Source organism: Enhydra lutris, unplaced genomic scaffold (genome assembly GCF_002288905.1).
Source record: "Enhydra lutris kenyoni isolate GAN:26980312 unplaced genomic scaffold, ASM228890v2 scaffoldscaffold4, whole genome shotgun sequence".
In the NCBI taxonomy this organism is placed as follows: domain Eukaryota; kingdom Metazoa; phylum Chordata; class Mammalia; order Carnivora; family Mustelidae; genus Enhydra; species Enhydra lutris.
Genome location: NW_019154088.1, coordinates 42,884,902 through 42,905,928, shown reverse-complemented (window position 1 = coordinate 42,905,928; position 21,027 = coordinate 42,884,902). Strand labels below are relative to the sequence as shown.

Here is a 21,027-nt window from a genome sequence, read left to right as displayed (position 1 = left end):
TGTCAAATAAATGAATAAAATCTTAAAAAAAATAAAAATAAAAATAAAATAAAATAGCTATCATATGGTATAAAAAAGCAAAAGAATTGCCCATCTCCCAAGCATCTTATTCCAAAAAACAGAATACAGGTTTATCAAAAACAAACAAAAAACAGAAAATAAAAATTGTTGTAAGGGTAGTTTTTATCTTTACTGATTTTTTTCAAAGTTTTAATTCTGTAATAATTATAGATTCGCAGGATGTTACAAAGGTCCTGTGTACCTTTCACTAAAAGTTATATCTTAAATAATTATAGTATACATCAAAATACGGAATCTGACATTTATACATGTGCATAGTTCTAATCTGCATCATTCACCTATTTGTTGATTTTTGGAGGTTTTTTTTATAAGCTCTACTCCCAATGTGGGCCTCGAACTCGTGACCCTGAGATCAAAAGTCACGCACTCTACTGACTAAGCCAGCCAGGTGCCCCTACCTGTGTACAATTCTATGTCATTTTATCATATGTGTAGATTTGCAATGATCACTGCAATTAACATATAGAACTATTCTCTCACCACAAAGATCTCCCTAATCTCATCCAGCCCCTCCTCCCTAGCTGCCCCTAAATGCTGATAACCACTAACCTGTTTTCCATCTCCATAAATTTTATCATTTTTAGGGGGTTATACATATGGAATCCTATAGCATGTGACCTTTTGGGACTGTCTTCTTTCACTGAGCACTGTGTTGTGTTTATCCATAATACTATTTTATTACTAAGTAGTAATCTACCGTATGAATGTATCACAAATTTTTTTCACTATTAACCCAGTGAATTACATTTAGGTTATCTGCAGTTTTTGGCTATTGCAAATAAAGCTGTTATGAACAACAGTGTACACGTTTTTAGACGGAAATGAGTTTTCATTTCTCTGGAATAAATGCCTAAGGATAAACTATGATAAATGCCTAAGGATAAACTATGATAAACACAGTTTAGTTTTTCTAAGAAATTGCCAAACTATTTTTTACAGTGGCTACACCATTTTATTTACATTTTCACCAGCAAAGTAGCAAAGATTGAGTTTCTCTGAAACCTTGTTAGCATTTGGTGTTGTCACTCTTTTACATCTTAGCTGTCCTAATACTTGCTATAAACTGAATGTCTGTTTCCTCCAAAATTCATATGTTGAAACCCAATCCCTATTGTTATGGCATTTGAAGGTGAGGCCTTTGGAAGGTGATTAGGTCATGAAGGTAGAACCCTTATGAATGGGATTAGTGCTCTCTTACAAAAGATGCCCCTGAAAACTCCTCTGCCCCTTCTATCATGTGGCAACACAAACAGAAGATGGGGCCATCTAGGAACCAGAAAGTGGGCCCTCACCAGACACCAAATCTGTTGACACCTCAACCTTGAACTTTCTGGCCTCCAGAACTCTGAGAAATAAATGTTTTCATGCCATTCAGTCTGTAGTAGTTTGTTGTAGCAGCCCCTACAGACTAACATATTTGTGTAGTGATCATGGTCTTAACTTGAATATTACATTTCCATAATGACTAGGGATGTTGAACAGCTTTTCATGTGTTTATCTGCCATCCATATATTCTCTTCAGTGAAATGTTTCTCCATGTCCTTTGTCCATTTTCTAACTGAATTGTTTAATGTTCAGTTTTGAGAGTTCTTTATATACTCTGAGTTCTTCCTCATATATGTGGTTTGCAAATGCTTTCTTCCAATCTGTAGTATGTCTCTTTATGTACTCAACAGTGTCTTTTGAGGAGCAAATGTTTTTAATTTTGATGAAGTCTAATTTATTGACTTTTATGAACCATGCTTTTAGTGTCATGATAACAATTCTTCACCAAGCCCTCAGGTCCTAAGGATTTCTACTTATGCTATCCTTAAAAGTTTTACAGTTAAGCTTTACATTTATTTATTTATTTATTTATTTATTTATTTTAAAAATATTTTATTTATTTATTTGACAGACAGAAATCACAAGTAGGCAGAGAGAGAGGAGGAAGCAGGCTCCCTGCTGAGCAGAGAGCCCGATGCGGGACTCGATCCCAGGACCCTGGGATCATGACCTGAGCCAAAGGCAGAGGCTTTAATCCACTGAGCCACCCAGGCGCCCCTGGATCTTAGATTTAAATGTAAAACTTAGGGGCGCCTGGGCGGCTCAGTGGTTTAAAGACTCTGCCTTTGGCTCAGGTCATGATCCCAGGGTCCTGGGATCGAGTCCCGCATCGGGCTCTCTGCTCAGCAGGGAGCCTGCTTCCTCCTCTCTCTCTGCCTGCCTCTCTGCCTACTTGTGTTCTCTGTCAAATAAATAAATAAAAATCTTTAAAAAATAAAAAAAAATAAATCTAAGATCCATTTTAAGTTAATTTTGCATCAGATGTGAGAATGAGGTAGAAAAAAAGAACTGAAAAGTAAAAAATAAGGGAAGATAAAGTCAATTGAATGGGACAGTATTTAATCTCTAAAAATAATTTAAAATACTACTGAGAATATCACATTAAATGACAAATATTGACTATGATTTCAACATTATTTAAAAAAAAAAACCACAATGTGTAGAATCAGAACGTACAAAAGTAAAGTCAAAATAATTTGAGTGCCAAAGTAAAGATTTCTTACCTACGTGCTGACTCAGTGCCTGAACAACATTTGTGGCAGCAGCATAGATGCCTGGATTCTTAGAATTCAGATTGTTATCTACTATTGCTGGAATTAGCATGTTGATTATAGGCGATAAGTTGTCTCTAAGCAAAGGAATCATTTTGTGCATTGTTTCTAGAGCCACCAGATTTACTTTACTATTAGAATCATGAAGTCGAGATTTAAAAGCATCAAAGATCTGAAAGTAAATTAGTAAATTATTTAAAGTAAAATAATATTTATAGCTATTTAAATTCTTTTTGGCATTCTGTAATTTTTTCCTATTAATAATACTGTTTAAAAACATACACACATTTTATTTAATCTGAACTTAGATAATAGGAATTTTATAAAAATTTGGATGTTAAATCTAAGTCTCAAAATTTCTTAGAGCAAAAAGACAAATCTTCAAAGATCACCCAAAAGACATACTAATAAATTAAGGTTGAGAAATTCAGCTTACTAGGAAGATGACTGGCTTACTGTAAATGGGATAAAGATGCTCTTTTTTAGAAGGTACAGGTAACTCTAAGAACTTAGGTAACTCTAAGAACTCAAGAAAAGTTTCTATTTTTATCACTACTGATAACAGAATTAGACATGTAAGTTTTACTGTAGAGATCTGATTTAGTTTCACTTTGTCTTATGAAAATTTTATATGCAATTTCAGAGTTAAATTTTTATTATTACCTCTTAACCCGGTTATTCCTTACTCTTTAGAATTCTTAACTTTCATAAGCTTAATATACAGTAAGGGCATGATAAATCTTTAGTCACATCAGGTGAGTGAAGAGCTCTTCAGTGAGGTTAAGATATATGTATCTGTGAGGCCAATACACACACACACACACACACACACACACACACACACATCCATACACATCTCTCATATAAAAACTATGAAAGTTAATATATGTACATAAAATTTTTCATGTAAGAATAGTCTTCCCAAGAGATTTATTTTTATTCAAAATTAAGTGACAGCACTACTGGAATTAAGGGTAGTTATGGTATGTTGGCCAAGTTTAATGCCCATAAATACAAATTTAAAATGGGATTTAGTAATTAACTGAACTCTGAAGAAGCATAAATCATCTATGCTCAATTTGTTACTATCTCTTTTTCTATTGCTTGTTATCTTCCTAAGGGTTGGTATGTAAATTAGTATATACAAGATTTGTAATCTACATATAAAAATTTTAATATTTATTCTTAAGTAGCATCAGAGCTCTTAAATGCCCCAGTTCTTAAAATATTTATTGATTTGCTGAACATATATTCACTGAATGTCAGGTTCCACAGGCTCTGAGAATACAGAGCTTCAGAGAAGTTACCAAAATCAAAGAAGTTACCAAAATATCAAAGAAGTTACTGAATTCTGGGAGAACTCAGACAAATAAGCAGCTATTTTTCTATTATTTCCCAATTATTTTGTTCTCAAATGCTTTTAACACAGCACAATCTAAGCAATCCATACTTTTCACTAAGTTTAACATTTTAAAATAATATATGTAAGGTGTAAGATTTAGGGTAATTTCTTATACTAATGAGCTGTTAGCTACATATTGAAAATGAAAATTAATTTTGACAGTTCATTACCTTCACAATGTTTCCAACAACAAGCTCTTGATTGTTTTCAGTATCCGATAAAAGCTGCTTAATCCCATTAATGCGATCACGGAAGTCTTTTGCATTTAATAAACTGGTTATGACTTTAATGTATTCAGCACTTTCTAAGGAATTACGGGGAATTGATTTTCTGGTGATGTCACGAATTTCAGTTACTTCTCTAAAGTCAAAGAAAGGTAAATTTAATTTCATTATTAATTTCCTATAAGAAACACAAACATAATAAATAGTTCTTATTACACATTTATTTTTCAAAAATTCTCAAAGTTATCACCATAATATCTGCGTTGGCGGGGGGTGGGGGGCCTAAAATCTCCCCTGAGAGGGGCGCCTGGGTGGCTCAGTGGGTTAAAGCCTCTGCCTTCAGCTCAGGTCATGATCCCAGAGTCCTGGGATTAAGTCCTGCATTGGGCTCTCTGCTCAACAGGGAGCCTGCTTCCCTTCCTCTCTCTCTCTGCCTGCCTCTCTGCCCACTTGTGATCTCTATCAAATAAATAAATAAAATCTTTAAAAAAAAATTAAAATCTCCCCTGAGATTGTTGATTTGCTAGGAGGACTCACAGGATTCAGCACATAGTTTTACTCAGAGCTAGGATTTATTACAGAAGTAGACAAAGCAAAATCAGCAAAGGGAAAAAGTGCAGGTGTCAAAGTATTGTCAAAACTAGATACAAGCTTCCAAGGGTCCTTTCCCAGTTCACACAGGACAATTTCTTTTTTTTTAAGATTTTATTTCTTTTATTTGACAGAGAGAGACATAGAGAGAGAGGGAACATAAGCAGCGGGAGTGGGAGAGAGAGAAGCAGGCTTCCCTCTGAGCAGGGAGCCCAATGAAAGGCTGCATCCCAGGACCCTGGGATCATGACCCAAGCCGAAGAAAGACACCCAATGGCAGCCACCCAGTTGCCCTAACACAGAACAAATTCAATTACTCCAGTAACAATTCATGACAACACATGTGAAATGTTGTCTACCAATGAACTTTATTAGAGACTCAATGCTCAGGCTTAAATTTTTTTTAATTTTTTTAAAAGATTTTATTTATTTATTTGACAGAGATCACAAGTAGGCAGAGAGGCAGGCAGAGAGAGAGAGATAGAGGAGGAAGCAGGCTCCCTGCTGAGCAGAGCTCGATTCTAGAACCCTGGGATCATAAGCCAAAGGCAGAGGCTTTATCCCACTGAGCCACCCAGGTGCCCCTATTTTTTTTTTTTAAAGTATTTTGTTCATTTGAGAGAGAGAGAGAACATGCAGTAGGGAGAGGGAGAGAGAATCTAAAGCAGATTCCACACTGAGTGCAGAGCCTTACATGGGGCTCGATACACAATCATGAGATCTTGACCTGAGACAGAAGCAAGAGTCAGACGCTTAACCAGCTGAGCCACCCAGGCACGCCTCAATGCTCAGGGTTTTTACTGGGAGTTGGCATGATTTGTCCTCTGCCTAGGATATACTAAACTTCTAGGCTGCCAGAAGGAAAGCAGGTCTTTAGCATAAACCACATTGTTTGCCCAAACAATTGTGGTACAGTAAACTACTCTTATCAGTTAAGGAACAGTGGTAATCTTCCTTAAATCCTAGTTCCCAGATGCCAACCAAGGGCTCATCTTGTCAGTACGACTTTTGAAAAATAGAAGTCTCAGGTCTGCTGTATTAACTCAAAATATCCATGTGAATTTGCATGAGAAAACTAGAATCTTGACACTAGCAGGACTTACTATTTCAATGATTTACTATTACTAGCATCTTCTTTTTTAATGCTATAAAGGGGCGATGCAATGTAGCAGATGAATGATCCCTTTGAAACTAAGGTGTCATGCAAATTGACAGATCTTTTTTTTTTTTTTAAGATTTTCATTTATGTATTTGAGAGAGAGAGACAGAGAGCAAGCAGAAGGGAGAGGCAGAGGGAGAGGGAGAAGTAGGTTCCCTGCTGAGCAGGGAACCCCACGTGGGGCTCGATCCCAAGACCTTGAGATCATGACCTGAGCCAAAGGCACATGAGCCACCCATGCACCACCAAATTGACAGGTCATAAGGACAATAATAAGTGTTGCCAGTTACCATCTCTCTAACTACCAGTATTAAAAATGGCACTGAGGTTGTCTTAAGAGCACTGATTAAAGAATGACTCAGAATCATCCTAAAAGCAGATATAGCATGGTGAGCTAGAACACAGATCTTAGTTAGATGTATTTATTCATTATTTTTAATTTGCTTAAATAAATTGATCTGAAGTTAATTTGTGAAATGATTAATTATATACAATGGGAAAAGAGAAGATTAAATTTATATTTAAACTGAGAAGTATATGATACATAAAAGGTGAATAAATGAAAAGAGTAAAAGGAACACCTCAAGAAGCCACCTAATTACTGCAACTTGTGTTTAAAGATGGCTTTTCTGTTATTTAAACAAAATGGATTTAATAGCAAAGTAACAGTGAATATACCTTAGGGTGTATGACAAAAAATAGACATACACACCACATATACACACACACCCCTCAATCAATCAGTTCAAAAGAAGGCAGGACAAAAGGGTCATTTTAGACATAAAGACACCTGCAGATTGAAAGTAAGGGGACAGAGAAACATTCATAATGCCAATGGACATCAAAAGAAAGCTGGAGTAGCAGTACTTATGTCAGAAAAACTACATTTTCAACTGAAGACTGTAACAAGAGATGAAGAAGGGCACTATATCATAATGAAGGGAGCTATCCAAAAAGATCTAACAACTGTAAATATTTATGCCCCACATAGGGAGTACCCAAACATATAAAACAATAACAAATATAAAGGAACTCATTGATAATAATACAATAATAGTAGGAGACTTTAACATCCCACTTACAACAATGAATAAATCATCTAAACAGAAAATAAACAAGGAAACAATGGCTTTGAATGCCAAACTGGACCAGAATGACTTAACACATATATTCAGAACATTTCATCCTAAAGCAGGATATACATTTAAGTACACATGGGACGTTCTCCAAAATAGACCACATACTTGGTCATAAATCAGGCCCAAACAAGTATAAGTAGATTTAGATCATACCGTACATATTTTCCTACCATAGTGCTATGAAACTTGAAGTCACCCAAAAGAAAAAATTTGGAGAGACCACAAATACACGGAGATTAAACAACATGCTACTAAACAATGAATGGGTCATCAGGAAATCAAAGAAGAAATAAGAAAAATACATGCAAACAAAGGAAAATGAAAATACATGGTCCAAAACCTTTGGGATGCAGCAAAAGAGGTCATAAGAAGGAAGTATATAGTAATACAGGCCTACCTCAAGAAGCAAGAAGAATCTCAAATAAACAATCTAACCTTATACATAAAGGAGCCACAAAAAGAACAACAAAGTCTAAAGCTAGCAGAAGGCAAATAATAAAGATTAGAGCAGAAATAAATGACATAGAAACTAAAAAGAAAACAACAGAACTTATCAATGAAAGGCAGCAGTGGTTCTCAGAAAAAAATTAGTAAAATTGATAAACCCCTAGCCAGACTTATCAAAAAAAAGGACCCAAATAAATAAAATCATGAGTGAAAGAGGATAGATCACAACCAACACCAAAGAAATACAAAATGCTATTTTAAAAAAATACAATTTATTTATTTGAGAGAGAGAGAGCAAGCATGAGCAGGGTGGAAGAGTAGAGGGAGAGGGAGAAGCAGATTCCCCACTGAACAGAGCCAATTCGGGGCTCAATCCAGGACCCTGAGATCATGACCTGAGCTGAAGGCAGAGGCTTAGCCCACCGAGCCACCCAGGTACCCCAGAAATACAAACAATTATAAGACAATATATATGCCAACAATTTAAGCAATCTGTAAGAAATGGACGCATTCCTAGAAACATTTAAACTACCAAAACTGAAACAGGAAGAAATAGAAAATTTGAACAGGGGGCGTCTGGGTGGCTCAGTGGGTTAAGCCTCTGCCTTCAGCTCAGGTCATGATCCCAGGGTCCTGGGATTGAGCCCCGCATCCGCCTCTGTGCTCAGCAGGGAGCCTGCTTCCTCCTCTCTCTCTCTCTCTCTCTCTCTGCCTGCCTCTCTGACTACTTGTGATCTCTCTCTGTCAAATAAATAAATAAAATCTTTAAAAAAAAAAAAAAAGAAAGAAAGAAAGAAAGAAAGAAAATTTGAACAGACCCATAACCAGTAATGAAATTGGATCAGTAATCAAAAATCCCTCAAGCTACAAAAGTTCTGGGCCAAATGGCTTCACAAGGGAATTCTACCGAACATTTAAAGATTGAATACATATTCTTCTCAAACTATTTCATAAAATAGAAAAGGAAAGAAAACTTCCAAATTCATTATATGAGACCAGCATTATCTTGATTCCAAAACCAGAAAAAATCTCCAGTAAAATAAGAGAACTATATGTCAATATTTCTCATGAACACAGATGTGAAATTTTTCAATAAAATACTAGCAAACTGAAACCAACAGTACATTAAAAGAATCATTCACCATGATCAAGTGGGATTTATTCCTAGGCTGCAAGGATGATTCAATATTCACAAATCAATCAACATGATATACCACATTAATAAAATAAAGGATAAAAACCATATGATCCTTTCAATAGATGCAGAAAAGGCATTTGACAAAGTACAGCATCCATTCATGATAAAAACCCTCAAGAAAGTAGGTTTATAGGAAGGTACCTCATCATAACAAAGGCCATACATGAAGAACCCACAGCTAAAATCATCCTCAAGGGGATGAGAGCTTTTTCCTCCATGGTCAGGAACAAGACAGGGATACCCACTCTCACTACTGTTATTTAGCTTAGTACTGGAAATCCTAGCCTCAGCAATCAGACAACAACAACAACAAAAAAAAGGGATCCGAATCAGCAAGGAAGGGGCACCTGGGTGGCTCAGTCATTAAGCGTCTCTCTTCAGCTCAGGTCATGATCCCAGGATCCTGGGATTGAGCCCCACATCAGGCTCCCTGCTCTACTGGAAAATCTACTTCTCCATCTCCCGTTCCCCCTGCTTGTGTTCCCGCTCTCACTGTCTCTCGCTCTATCAAATAAATAAATAAATAAAAATCTTAAAAAATGACAACAACAAAAAATCAGCAAGGAAGAAGTCAGTCTTTCACTATTTGCAGATGACATGATACTTTATATAAAAAACCCAAAAAAATCCACAAGAAGTTGCCAATCCACAAGAAGATGAATTCAGTAAAGATGCAAGATATAAAATTAACATACAGAAATCTGTTGCATTTCTATATACCAATAATGCACAGCAGAAAGAGAAATTAAGAAAACAATCCCAGGGGGGTCTGGGTGGCTCAGTGGGTTAAAGCCTCTGCCTTCTGCTCAGGTCATGATCCCAGGGTCCTGGGATCCAGCGACACATCAGGCTCTCAGCTCAGCAGGGAGCCTGCTTTCTCCTCTCTCTCTGCCTGCCTCTTTGCCTACTTGAGATGTCTGTCAAATAAATAAATAAAGTCTTAAAAAAAAAAAAAAGAAAAGAAAACAATCCTATTTATAATTGTACCAAAACCCATGAGATATCTAGGAATAAACCTAACCAAAGAGGTAAAAGATCTATACTCTAAAATCTATAAAACACCTAAGAAAGAAATTAAAGATGACACAAAGAAATGGAAAAGCATTCCATACTCATGGATTAGAAGAACTAAGATTGTTAAAATTTCTATACAACCCAAAGCACTTTACACATTTAATGCATATCCTATCAAAATACAAACAGCATTTATCACAGAGCTAGAACAAACAACCTTACAACTTGAATGGAACCACAGAAGACCCTGAATAGCCAAAGCAACCTTGAAAAAGAAAAGCAAAGCTGGAAGCATCATGATTCTGGACTTCATGTTATATTACAAAGTTGTAGTGATCAAAACAGTATGGTACTGGCACAAAAACTGACAGATCAATGGAACGTAACAACCAGAAATGAACCCACAACTATATGGTCAACTAATCTTTGACAAAGCAGGAAAGAATATCCCATAGAAAAAAGATGGTGTAGGGGCGCCTGGGTGGCTCAGTGGGTTAAGCCGCTGCCTTCAGCTCAGGTCATGATCTCAGGGTCCTGGGATCGAGCCCCACATCGGGCTCTCTGCTTGACAGGGAGCCTGCTTCCCTCTCTCTCTCTGTCTCTGCCTGCCTCTCTGTCTACTTATGATCTCTCTCTGTCAAATAAATAAATAAAATCTTAAAAAAAAAAAAAGAAAAAAGATGGTGTCTTCACTAATCAGAATTGGAAAAATGACAATAACATGTAAAAGAATGAAATTCAACCACTTTTTTTTTTTTTTTTTTTAAGATATTCATTTATTTATTTGGCAGAGAGAGAGCACAAGCAGGGCAAGCAGCAGGCAGACGGAAAGAGAGAAGCAGGCTCCCCTCTCAATAGAGAGCCCTAAGTGGGGCTTGATCCCAGGACCCTGGGATTGTGACCTGAGCAGAAGGCAGACGCTTAACCAACTGAACTACCCAGGCCCCCCTAAAAATATATATATTTTTAAAAATTATATTATCAATCTATTACATGTTAAATAGTGTAAGCAGTTTACATAATTATATACATAATTATATTTCCAATAAATTTAAGACTAGTCTTTTTCTGGTTGATGCTATATGGGTGATTAGGTAATTCTTTTAATGTTTGGATTTCCTAAATTTTTTTTTCCACTAACCATAATTATATATTACTTTTATAATCAAGGGGGAAAAGTAAAGGCTATATGAAAACAAAATTAATCAGAGTTGTCCAACACAGGCCTAATATTGACAAGTTCAACAGCACTAAAGCTTTAATAACGTTTAGTGCATGTCAAAGCCAGTTGCTACAAATATATAACTGCCTTATTAAATATAATTACCTCACACTTTCTAAGTCCTTAACAACTTTTAAAACTCCATTAAGTTTTGACAAATACCCCTGGGACAGTTCATAAAAACATCCAAATGAGACTACTATCTCTAGGGAGTAATTTCTCTAATGATGTGGACTATCAAATGATCCTACCTTTCAGCTGAATCAAAAGCATCTCTAGAAACAGATGATGACCTTGCATTTCCAACAGTGCCAGTATGAGATCGTCTTCCTTTTGCTGAAGGAGTATCTAGTGGTATCTCTCCTAAGCCCTTTAAGTAATATAAAGAAAGGCAGTGTAATAAAAGTCTTAAAACCAGTTAGGTGAAATAATTTATACCATGTAATTTTCTTTTTTTTTTTTTTTAAAGATTTTATTTATTTATTTGATAGACAAAGATCACAAGTAGGCAGAGAGGCAGGCAGAGAGAGAGGAAAGGAAGCAGGCTCCCTGCTGAGCAGAGAGCCTGATGCGGGGCTCGATCCTAGGACCCTGGGACCACGACCTGAGCCAAAGGCAGAGGCTTTAACCCACTGAGCCACCCAGGCGCCCCCTATACCATGTAATTTTCTTAGAAGTCATTACTGATCTTTTAATAAGTGAACACATCTTAATAATCAGCTATGCTGATGCTTTAAAGGGTATCAATACATAAAATACCTTCTAATTAGTAGTAAATTAACCAAATATATGATCAACTAATAGGAAATGATATTGGCCAGGTAAAACTGTTTAAAATTTTTAAAATTAATATGCTATATTTTATAACTATGCTTCTTAAACCTTAAAATCTATAGAGAAAATATGAACACATTACATAAATAATGAATTCCTATGCAACACTAGGGTAAGAATAAACACTTAGATAAGAACTATTTAAAAATACTTGTACTTGAAATGACTCTCAAATACAACCTGCTCAGTTCAGAAAGATAATTCTTTTTTTTTTTTTTTTTTAAAGATTTTATTTATTTATTTGACAGAGAGAGATCACAAGCAGGCAGAGAGGCAGGCAGAGAGAGAGGAGGAAGCAGGCTCCCTGCCGAGCAGAGAGCCCGATGCGGGGCTCGATCCCAGGACCCCGAGATCATGACCTGAGCCGAAGGCAGCGGCTTAACCCACTGAGCCACCCAGGCGCCCCAGAAAGATAATTCTTTACATAGACATTTTAATTATTTCTATATGAATTAAGCTAAAATCTTTAAGATCAATGAGCAGAAAAAGGGACGGCTGGGTGGCTCAGTCTGTTAAGCGTCTGTCTTCAGCTCGGATCGTGATCCCAGGGTCCTGGGATCAAGTCCTGAATCATGCTCCTTGCTCAGCAGAGAGCCTGCTCCTCGCTTTGCCTGCCATTCCCCCTGCTTGTGCTTGCTATCTCTCTCTGACAAATAAATAAAATCTTAAAAAAAGAATAAGCAGAAAAAAATGCTCTAAATGTATAAAACTGTCCTTTCATAAATGAATCCTTTATCCAAGATGATCAGTGAGGAGTAACATAAATTACCATAGAAAAATTCTACATTATTAAACATATTTTTACAAAAAAAATGTAAGTGGATTATTTTTTATAAGATACTTTCTGCATTTTATTTTACTTAGTATTTCCTCAGTCACTCATTTCAGACATGTCTGAATCCCCATTATCTCTCAGGATTAAATAAGACATGGGGCTTCCCCTCAAAGACCTCCCAATCAATGTTCTGCAGTGTGATAGGAACTCTAACAATGGAATAGGCAAGGTAAATAAAGCAGGGACCAAGCATGATGAACATCACTAACCTTACCCTATAAAAACAAAAAACTCAGGTTAAAGAAATGAAGTGATGTACCTAACATTATTTAGTTGGCTAATTCTCAAACCCAAGTCTTGAATCAAATCCAAGTCTTGTAACTCCAATAAACCACATTATAGTCTACCAAATATCAAGCTTCTGTTCAATAAACTCTTACTGACACTATGAATGTCTACTGCAACTTGTTCAACTGCAGTTGTTGAAACGCTACTGTAGCTATATTCTGAATGGTTAACAGAAATAATCAAAGAAGCAATTACTTCTACCTTTAGTTTCCTGGTACCTTGCTTTTAAAGATGTTTACAAATAAAACTTTTTCCACATACCTTTTGCCGTAAGCTCTTAACAGATTCCTTAATATATGGCAAATCTTTGGATGGGATATACTTTTCAAGCATTTTATCAAAGCTTGGATGACACATCATAAGGAAAAGCATCTTTCGACCATAGTACCTATAGACATTTGAGAAATATACAAATAATTATATATACCTTAACAAACTCAGTTTCTATCCTTAGATGCAATATTTTTTTCAATAGAAAAAAACCTGTCAACATCAAGATTGTCATCCCTATTTTAAACAAGTCACTGAAATGTAGTTATACTATCTGAATTGGAGTATAGCATTTTCTTTGCCCTCACTTTAAAAAGAGACATAGCTTCAAATCTTCAAATCTCTTTTTGGAGATCCAAATGTTTGAGTTCTGTTTTTCAGATACCCCTGGGTCCATATCAAGGCTGGTATTTGGCAGAACTTGAGTTAGGAGAAGTCTCTCTTTATCCTGGGCTCCTTGCTCACTGGGCAAGAGGTTGCTGCTGAGAGGTGTTCTGACCTAAGTCAATCTTCCCTAGGTTTTGTATTTCCTATATTTCTTACCCTCGCTCTTTTTTTCCCCCTGCCAAAACTTACCTGGTTCCAATTCTTCAAAAACCTATTCTCTGCTACCTAAAACATACCCAAAGTCAGTTGAAAATCATGGATGATATATAATGAATGTGTAATGCTCTCCAAACTACATTTTTTTAATGGTAGTATATAAGTTTAAAATTAATTCTTTTTAAAAGAAATAATTTTTTAGGATAAAACCTTAAGCCAAGATATCATTCTGATAGCAGAACCACAGATATCATAAAAATGGGTATTGAAGATATTTTTGGATAGAGGGTTCATATAGTACCTTATAATTATACCATATTATTATTCTTCAAAGAAGCATGGCCCTAAAATCAATTATAATTATGCTTTCTCCTACAACTTGGAATATGTGGACTAGGAAGAACAAGAGAAGGTAAGTCTTGGGGGGTAGGGAGAGAGTACAGAATGATCTCAGGTATCAACCAGGCCCCTTCAATTTTAACAAAATTATAGAAAGAGGTAGTATCAGAAAATTACTCTTCTTTCCTCAGAATCAAAATAAGGTTACATCTTGATAAGTAGTTCATAGTCAGCTACAGTTTCAAAGATGATTATAACTTTTAGCCCAGAACATTAAGGACTGTAGGTCCATCACAGGCCCTAATGATATGAGAATGGCTAAAACAAGCAAACAAGCAATAGGGACACTAAATGTGAGAAATAGTAAAACTGAAAGCTGTAACCATTTTATAATTTTAAAACTTCAAATAAGGAATCAAGAAATGAAAAAAAAAAGAAATCAAGAAATGACAAAATGGATTAGAAGAATTACCATGTCATTAAGCAAAGGTTAAGATGTACACAGAACAACCATTGCGAATCTTTTTTTGTCCTAACTAGTTTATTATGAGCCAAAGCCTCCTAAATTGTTTCGAACTTTACTGTGGTATACATAACTTCCAAAATGGCTCCCCAAAGATGTCCTGCTTTAATACCTGCAATTTGTAAATATGAGATATAACTTCCAGGATTATGTTATGCTATGTTATATTATATGGCAGAGTTGACTCTAGGATACAGAGATTTTCTGGGTAGACCTAATCTAATCATACTCATCCTTAAAAGCAGAGAGCTTTCCATGGCTGGTAGCAGAAGAGAAAATCAGAAACCTTCTAAGCACAAGGGGGATTCAACATACTGTTGCTGGCTTAAAGATGGAGGGGGCTGCACAAGAGGGAATTTGGGTGATCTTAAGGAGCTGAGAGAGGACCCTGGCTGACAACCAGCAAAGAAAAAAAGACCTAAGTCCTATAACTACAAGGAACTGAATTTGGCCAACAACCAAAATGAATTTGGAAGCAGATTCTTCTATAGAACTTCTAGATAAAGAGCTCAGCATTATCATCACCTTGATTTCAACCCTGGGAGACCCCAAGCAGAGAAAGCAGTTGAGCCATGTAAGACTTCTAACTTAAAGAACAATAAGCTAAAAAAGTCTGTATTACCTTAAACTACTAGGTTTGTGGTAATTTGTTACACAGCAATAGAAAGTGAATACATTAACTTTCAATATTAGTTTCTGATATAATGATTTCCATTAAGACTAACTCCAGTTACCTAAAGTCACAGATATCTTTGTCTTAAAACATTAATAATTTTATATCCTTCTTTACTTTAGTCTCTATGAACTCAGGACCGTCCCTCCCACTTTTAATCTAGCTTCATATTTAACTGCCATAAATTTTTAGGTTTTGTATGGGACATTATCAATCACCTAGTCCCACCTTCCTAATTTTACCAACGAGGAAAGCTAGGCTAAGAGACATTAAGTAATTTGTTTAAGGGCAAAAAATATTTGGCATTAGGAATTGAACCTAGACTCTTGACTATATCCAAAATTTCTGTGGCCAGTAGAATGAGGGACACCCACCTGGGTCAGTTAGAGGAGCATGTGACTCTTGCTCTTGGGTTTGTGAGTTTGAGCCCCACACTAGGCACAGAATTAACGTTAAAAAAAAAAAACTCCATGTTACCAGTACAGTAATGTACCACCTACATCTTTTACATTTTTCTCTGACTGTTCTTAACCTTCACAGAATTGTTTTACAAGTACAATAATCAGAAATTTATGGGATTTTCTAAGTGCAGCTATCTCATGTTTCAGGAGACAATATGTTATCCATTTCGCTTCCTGTGTTTCATGTGTACATATATCCTCGAGTTCACCTGATTGCTTGGAAAATACATCATTTCCCCTAAATGCATTACCTTACGTTTGCCCACAATGAAGTTCTTCTGCCACTTTTCTGAACTCATATAGTCTTGTGCCGTTTTCATGCAGTTCATCCCTGTGACATGGCATCTCACTACCCAGAAGTATGTAGTGTCATCTGTAAATTTGGAGAATTCACTGTGCACTCCCTCAAGATCATTTACAAATTGTTTAAATAAGTCCACCCCCAGCACCAATCCCTGGGGACCCCACTTTTCCATTTAGAAAAAAAATGTTTATTCTTTTTTAACCTTTGCTGCCTACTTTTAAGCCCTTATCCTAACAGATTCAGCAAATATCATTAGCAGCTATTCACCTGGTTTCTTGTGAACTGTCCTGAGCAAACTTAGCAGCAGCTGGTAATATGCGGTCAGCCATATCCTTTGTTCCAGATAAAATACGCTCTGGTTCCATAAATTCCACCACATCTGTTAAATGCTGGGCTGTACATCTTCTTACTGCAATGTGTAAATGACTACAAGAAAACATGATCAATTGAAACGAAGTTGATGTATGAACTATTTACCAAAGATATACCTTTAAAGTTAAAAGATTAAACTACTCTTAGCCCTCAACAATCATCCCTGAAAGCTAAAATGACAAATTACATTAGTTATCCATTCTCAAAAAGTTAAAAATAAAACAAAACTCATAATCACTGACATTTATTTAGTTCCAGATCTATGAATAGAAGTAAAATTATTAGAATAACAGTATTATTATTCCTTATATGCTCTGTACCTAATATGATGTTTATCACATAGGAATTATTTGTTTTTTGACTGAAATAATACTGAAGTTTGCCTGTGTTTTTCTTATATCGCCGACTGCAAACAACTGCATTTTTAGTTTTTTAGTTTTTTGGTTTTTTTTAAGATTTTATTCATTCCTTTGGCAGAGACAGTGAGAAAGGGAATACAAGCAGTGGGAGTAGGAGAGGGAGAAGCAGGCTTCCCACTGAGCGGGGAGCCCAATGCAGGGCCTGAGGCAGCCGGAAGGCAGATGCTTAACGACTAAGCCAGCCAGGTGCCCCTGCATTTTTAGTTTAAGGATGTATCAAGATTATTTTGAATATTACCTTTGTCCTCCATTGATAAGAGAAACAATTGCTCGTGCAGGAGTTACATTACTGACCATAGCTCTCAATGCTTTGTCAACATCTTCTCTTATAAATGTATTTGATTCTCCAGCTTTGTGCAACAAAACTTTTACTGTAGTATCTAGTTCTTGATCCATGTTCTTTTTCAGGTAAGTGAAAAGATCACTTAAACAGACCACAGCAGCACGAGAAACTCCAGACCGTAAATTTTTCACCTAAAAAAAATTTCCAAAATGTACATTTTGCTGATATTCTGAAAGAAAATCAGTAATAATGACTTTGAAACCAAACTTACCATTAAAGTAACATGCTTTAATACATACTATCTTACGTCCTAAAAATTAACATTAATGAAAAATTTTTTAAAGTTTAAAAGTAAGGTATGAGCTATTTTTTTTTTTTTTTAAGTAAAATCTATCCTCGACCTGGGGCTCGAACTCATGACCCTGAGATCAAGAGTTGGATGCTCTCCTGACTGAGCCAGCCAGAAGCCCCAAACAGGATCTACTTATAACTACATATAAGCCTACTTTAATCACTTAGTATAGACTATTCTTTCTTTCTCCTCCCCCACACCGAGAGAGAGAACAAAGAGGTGGGGAGGGGCAGAAGGAAAGAGAAAGATAATCTTAATCAAGGTCATCCCTCAGTATGGAGCCCCACGTGGGCCTCAGTCTCACAACCCTGAGATCATGACCCGAGTTGAAATCAGGAGCTGGACCCTCAACTAACTGAGCCACCCAGATGCCCCTAGTACAGAGGTATTTTTTAAATAAATAAATGTGGCATATTTATTCTTTGTTATCCAAACAATCCTTAACTCAGCTGGAAAATAAGTTTACCTCTTGAACTACTGCAAAATTTGTTTCATGCAGCTTTGTGTTCAATATTTCAGAATGAAAAGCAGCTAAGCACCTAATAAAATTCAGTCCTTCAATTTTCTTCTCCCTATAGGAAAAAGAAAGAAATGGCAAATCACTTATTAAATGGGTCTCAACAGGAACAGGATCTCGGATGTGCATGAAATACTGCCCATGAGGAGATCTTGCTTATTTTTCCATTCATTTAGGAATTTCAAATAAAAAAATATGTAAAGTTTTATTTGCTCCAATAGTTCTCTTTCATGATGCAAAAGATCTTTTAAGAGCGAAAATCACCACTGACAGTCATATTAAGTTCATGTTTTGTAAATAAAAAGGAATATTTCCTCCCTAGTGATAAGAATGACATATTCTTTACAGAAAACAGAGGGAAAGGAATGGCAAACAAAAGGTAAGGGAAGCAATAAAACAAAAATGGAAGGAGAAAAGAAACTACCTTATTGGAAAATATATAATCCAGGAACAGAAAACCAGTAACAGATAGTTCTGTAATTTGTATTTTTCTTTCATTAGCTGACCTAATGAGCCAGCTGAAGGGTAGGTGGATACTAACAAGAGAGTAGGATTCAAGTGAGATTTAGATATAACATTTCTAAATTGATGATTTTCATCTTATAGGTTTGAAAAATGTAAGCCAAAATGAGTTTCCTTAGTAATATTGTAACATTTCCTTAAGTAATATTGATGGCAGTCATTTTTTTAAGCATTTAAATTCCCTGAATGAATTATGGAAAACTCAGAGACAAGAAAAAAAACCAAGAATCCAAGGCAACAAAAGGAAACCTATTTAAATAGCTGTCTGGTTCAAAATTCTCATTTTTTGAATAAACATAAAAGTTTATAATTAATTTAAATGCAGAAACAATCCAATTCTATACATACAAATAACAGTACAGTCAAGAGAGAGGGGAGGCAGGAAAGGAAATTAAGAAAAAGTGGCTAAAATTTTTTCCGAATTTGATCCAAACAATAAACTCTCAGGTCTAAAAACAAACCCCAAACAGGATAAAACAAAAAAAGTACAACATGGAACATCAAAATCAAATTGCTAAAAGCAGTGTTAAAATATAAGGTCAGGTAGCAATATTAAAAATAAAGCAGGGGGCGCCTGGGTGGCTCAGTGGGTTAAGCCACTGCCTTCGGCTCAGGTCATGATCTCGGAGTCCTGGGATCGAGTCCCGCATCGGGCTCTCTGCTCAGCAGGGAGCCTGCTTCCTCCTGTCTCTCTGCCTGCCTCTCTGCCTGCTTGTGATCTCTCTGTCAAATAAATAAATAAAATCTTAAAAAAAAAATAAAGCAGTATAAGAAGATGAGGAAAAGAACACTATTTTAGTTAAAATCCTGAAAGAGGGCTTTTCTGAGGAGATGACATTTGACAGATACCTGCATGAAGTGAGAAAGAAGTCGCTGGAAGAATGTTTAAAGAGTTAAGTACAAAGGTCTTGAAACATAAATGAGCTTGGGTGTTCAGATGGCTAGAGTGGATAAATAAGGCACAGCATCCCCCTAGTAGGGGATGAGGGTATAGAAAGAGGCAAGGGACAGAAAATGAAGGACTTTGTAAGCTATAAAAAAGTTAATTCCCCCCCCCACCTAGTTTTCTAAGGGGCCACTGGAGGGTTTTATGGGGAGGAATCCCATGTTCTGATTTACTTTCTTAGATCCATGGGTTGCTTCTAAGAGTGCTAGTTTTAAGACATTTAGAGATTTTTCCAGGTATCGGTTCCTAACTTCTAATTTAATTCCACTATAGTCAGAGAACAAAATTTGTACAATCCGAATCCTTTTAAATTACTTATTCTATGTTCCAAAATATTTTTCTTGGTAAATGTTCCTTATGGACTCGAAAATAATGTAAATTCTGTTATTTTAGGTGGATTATTTTATAAATGCCAATTAGGTCAATCATGTCATTCAAGCCTTCTATATCCTCATTGATTTTCTTTCTTCTAGTTCTATTAATTAATGAGAGATGGCTGTTGAAGTTCCAACTATAATTGTGGATTTATTTATTTATTTCTTCTTGCAGTTCTACCAGTTTTTGCTTAATGTATTCTGAAGCTCTGTTATATGATAAATAAAATCAGGATCACCTGATGAATTAACCTTTTTATCATTATCATTATAGAATGGCCCTTTTTATTCCTAATGTGAAATACAAAATTCTAAGATGGCACCCATGATTCCTGTACCGTGGTATATACCACCTGATAATACCCTCCCCTTTAGTGTGAATGTAAGGGGTATTATTTCCCTCAATCTTGTTACATTATATAGCAAAAGGTTTGCAGGTCCTCCTACAGCTGATTCTCTGTTCATGTCTTTCTTCTAGTTTCTTCAACACATGGAATAGAATTATAACTATAGCTATAATGTCCTTGTCTACTAATTCTATCATCTGTATCATTTTTGGATTAGTTTCAATAGTTACCTTTTTTGCTTCTCATTATGGGTTGTATTTCCCTGCTGCTTTGTATGCCTGGTAATTTTTTATGGATGTCAGTCATTATCCATCTTACCTGAGATATTTCTGTATTCCAAAATTATTTTTGACCTTTGCTCTGGGATAGAGTTAGGTTATTTGATAAGTGTGATCCTTTTAGGCCTTGCTTTTATGCTTTGTTGGGCTGGGCCAAACTAGTCTTTAGCCTAAGGTTTATTTTTCCACACTAAGAAGCAAAACTCTTCTGAGTATTATACTTGATGGCCTGTGAATTATGAGGTTTTCCATGTGCTGATGGGAACAAAAGTATCCAGGGATTGTTTCCTGTAACTTCATTCTAGCTCTGGTTTCAGGTAATTTATTTACATTTATGGCCTGACTAGTATTCAGCTAAACACTTGAGAAGAATTCTCTGAAGGTCTCCAGAGTTCTTTGTGAAGCTCCATCCTCTCTGACACTCTGCCTTGCAAACTCTAGTTACCTTGGCATCCCCCAAACACCCAGCTCCA

The 21,027-nt window shown here is 36.0% G+C and overlaps 1 protein-coding gene across 8 annotated transcripts in view; it reads right to left on the bottom strand.

Annotated features, from left to right (window-relative positions):
- Positions 1 to 21,027, bottom strand: part of LOC111162061 (TOG array regulator of axonemal microtubules 1) — an 80,462-nt gene that overhangs the window by 2,776 nt on the left and 56,659 nt on the right. For 5 of the 8 annotated variants that reach the window (XM_022526255.1, XM_022526272.1, XM_022526281.1 and 2 more), the window contains 7 exons: positions 18,037 to 18,142; positions 17,174 to 17,409; positions 16,412 to 16,570; positions 13,293 to 13,419; positions 11,326 to 11,444; positions 4,251 to 4,440; positions 2,631 to 2,850 (listed from right to left, as the gene is read on the bottom strand). In XM_022526255.1, coding sequence (XP_022381963.1) covers positions 2,631 to 2,850; positions 4,251 to 4,440; positions 11,326 to 11,444; positions 13,293 to 13,419; positions 16,412 to 16,570; positions 17,174 to 17,409; positions 18,037 to 18,142 — 1,157 coding nt within the window. Of the gene's footprint in view, positions 1 to 2,630; positions 2,851 to 4,250; positions 4,441 to 11,325; positions 11,445 to 13,292; positions 13,420 to 16,149; positions 16,214 to 16,411; positions 16,571 to 17,173; positions 17,410 to 18,036; positions 18,143 to 21,027 lie in introns of those variants that run through there. The other 3 variants (XM_022526293.1, XM_022526295.1, XM_022526296.1) reach the window with 3 other exon arrangements.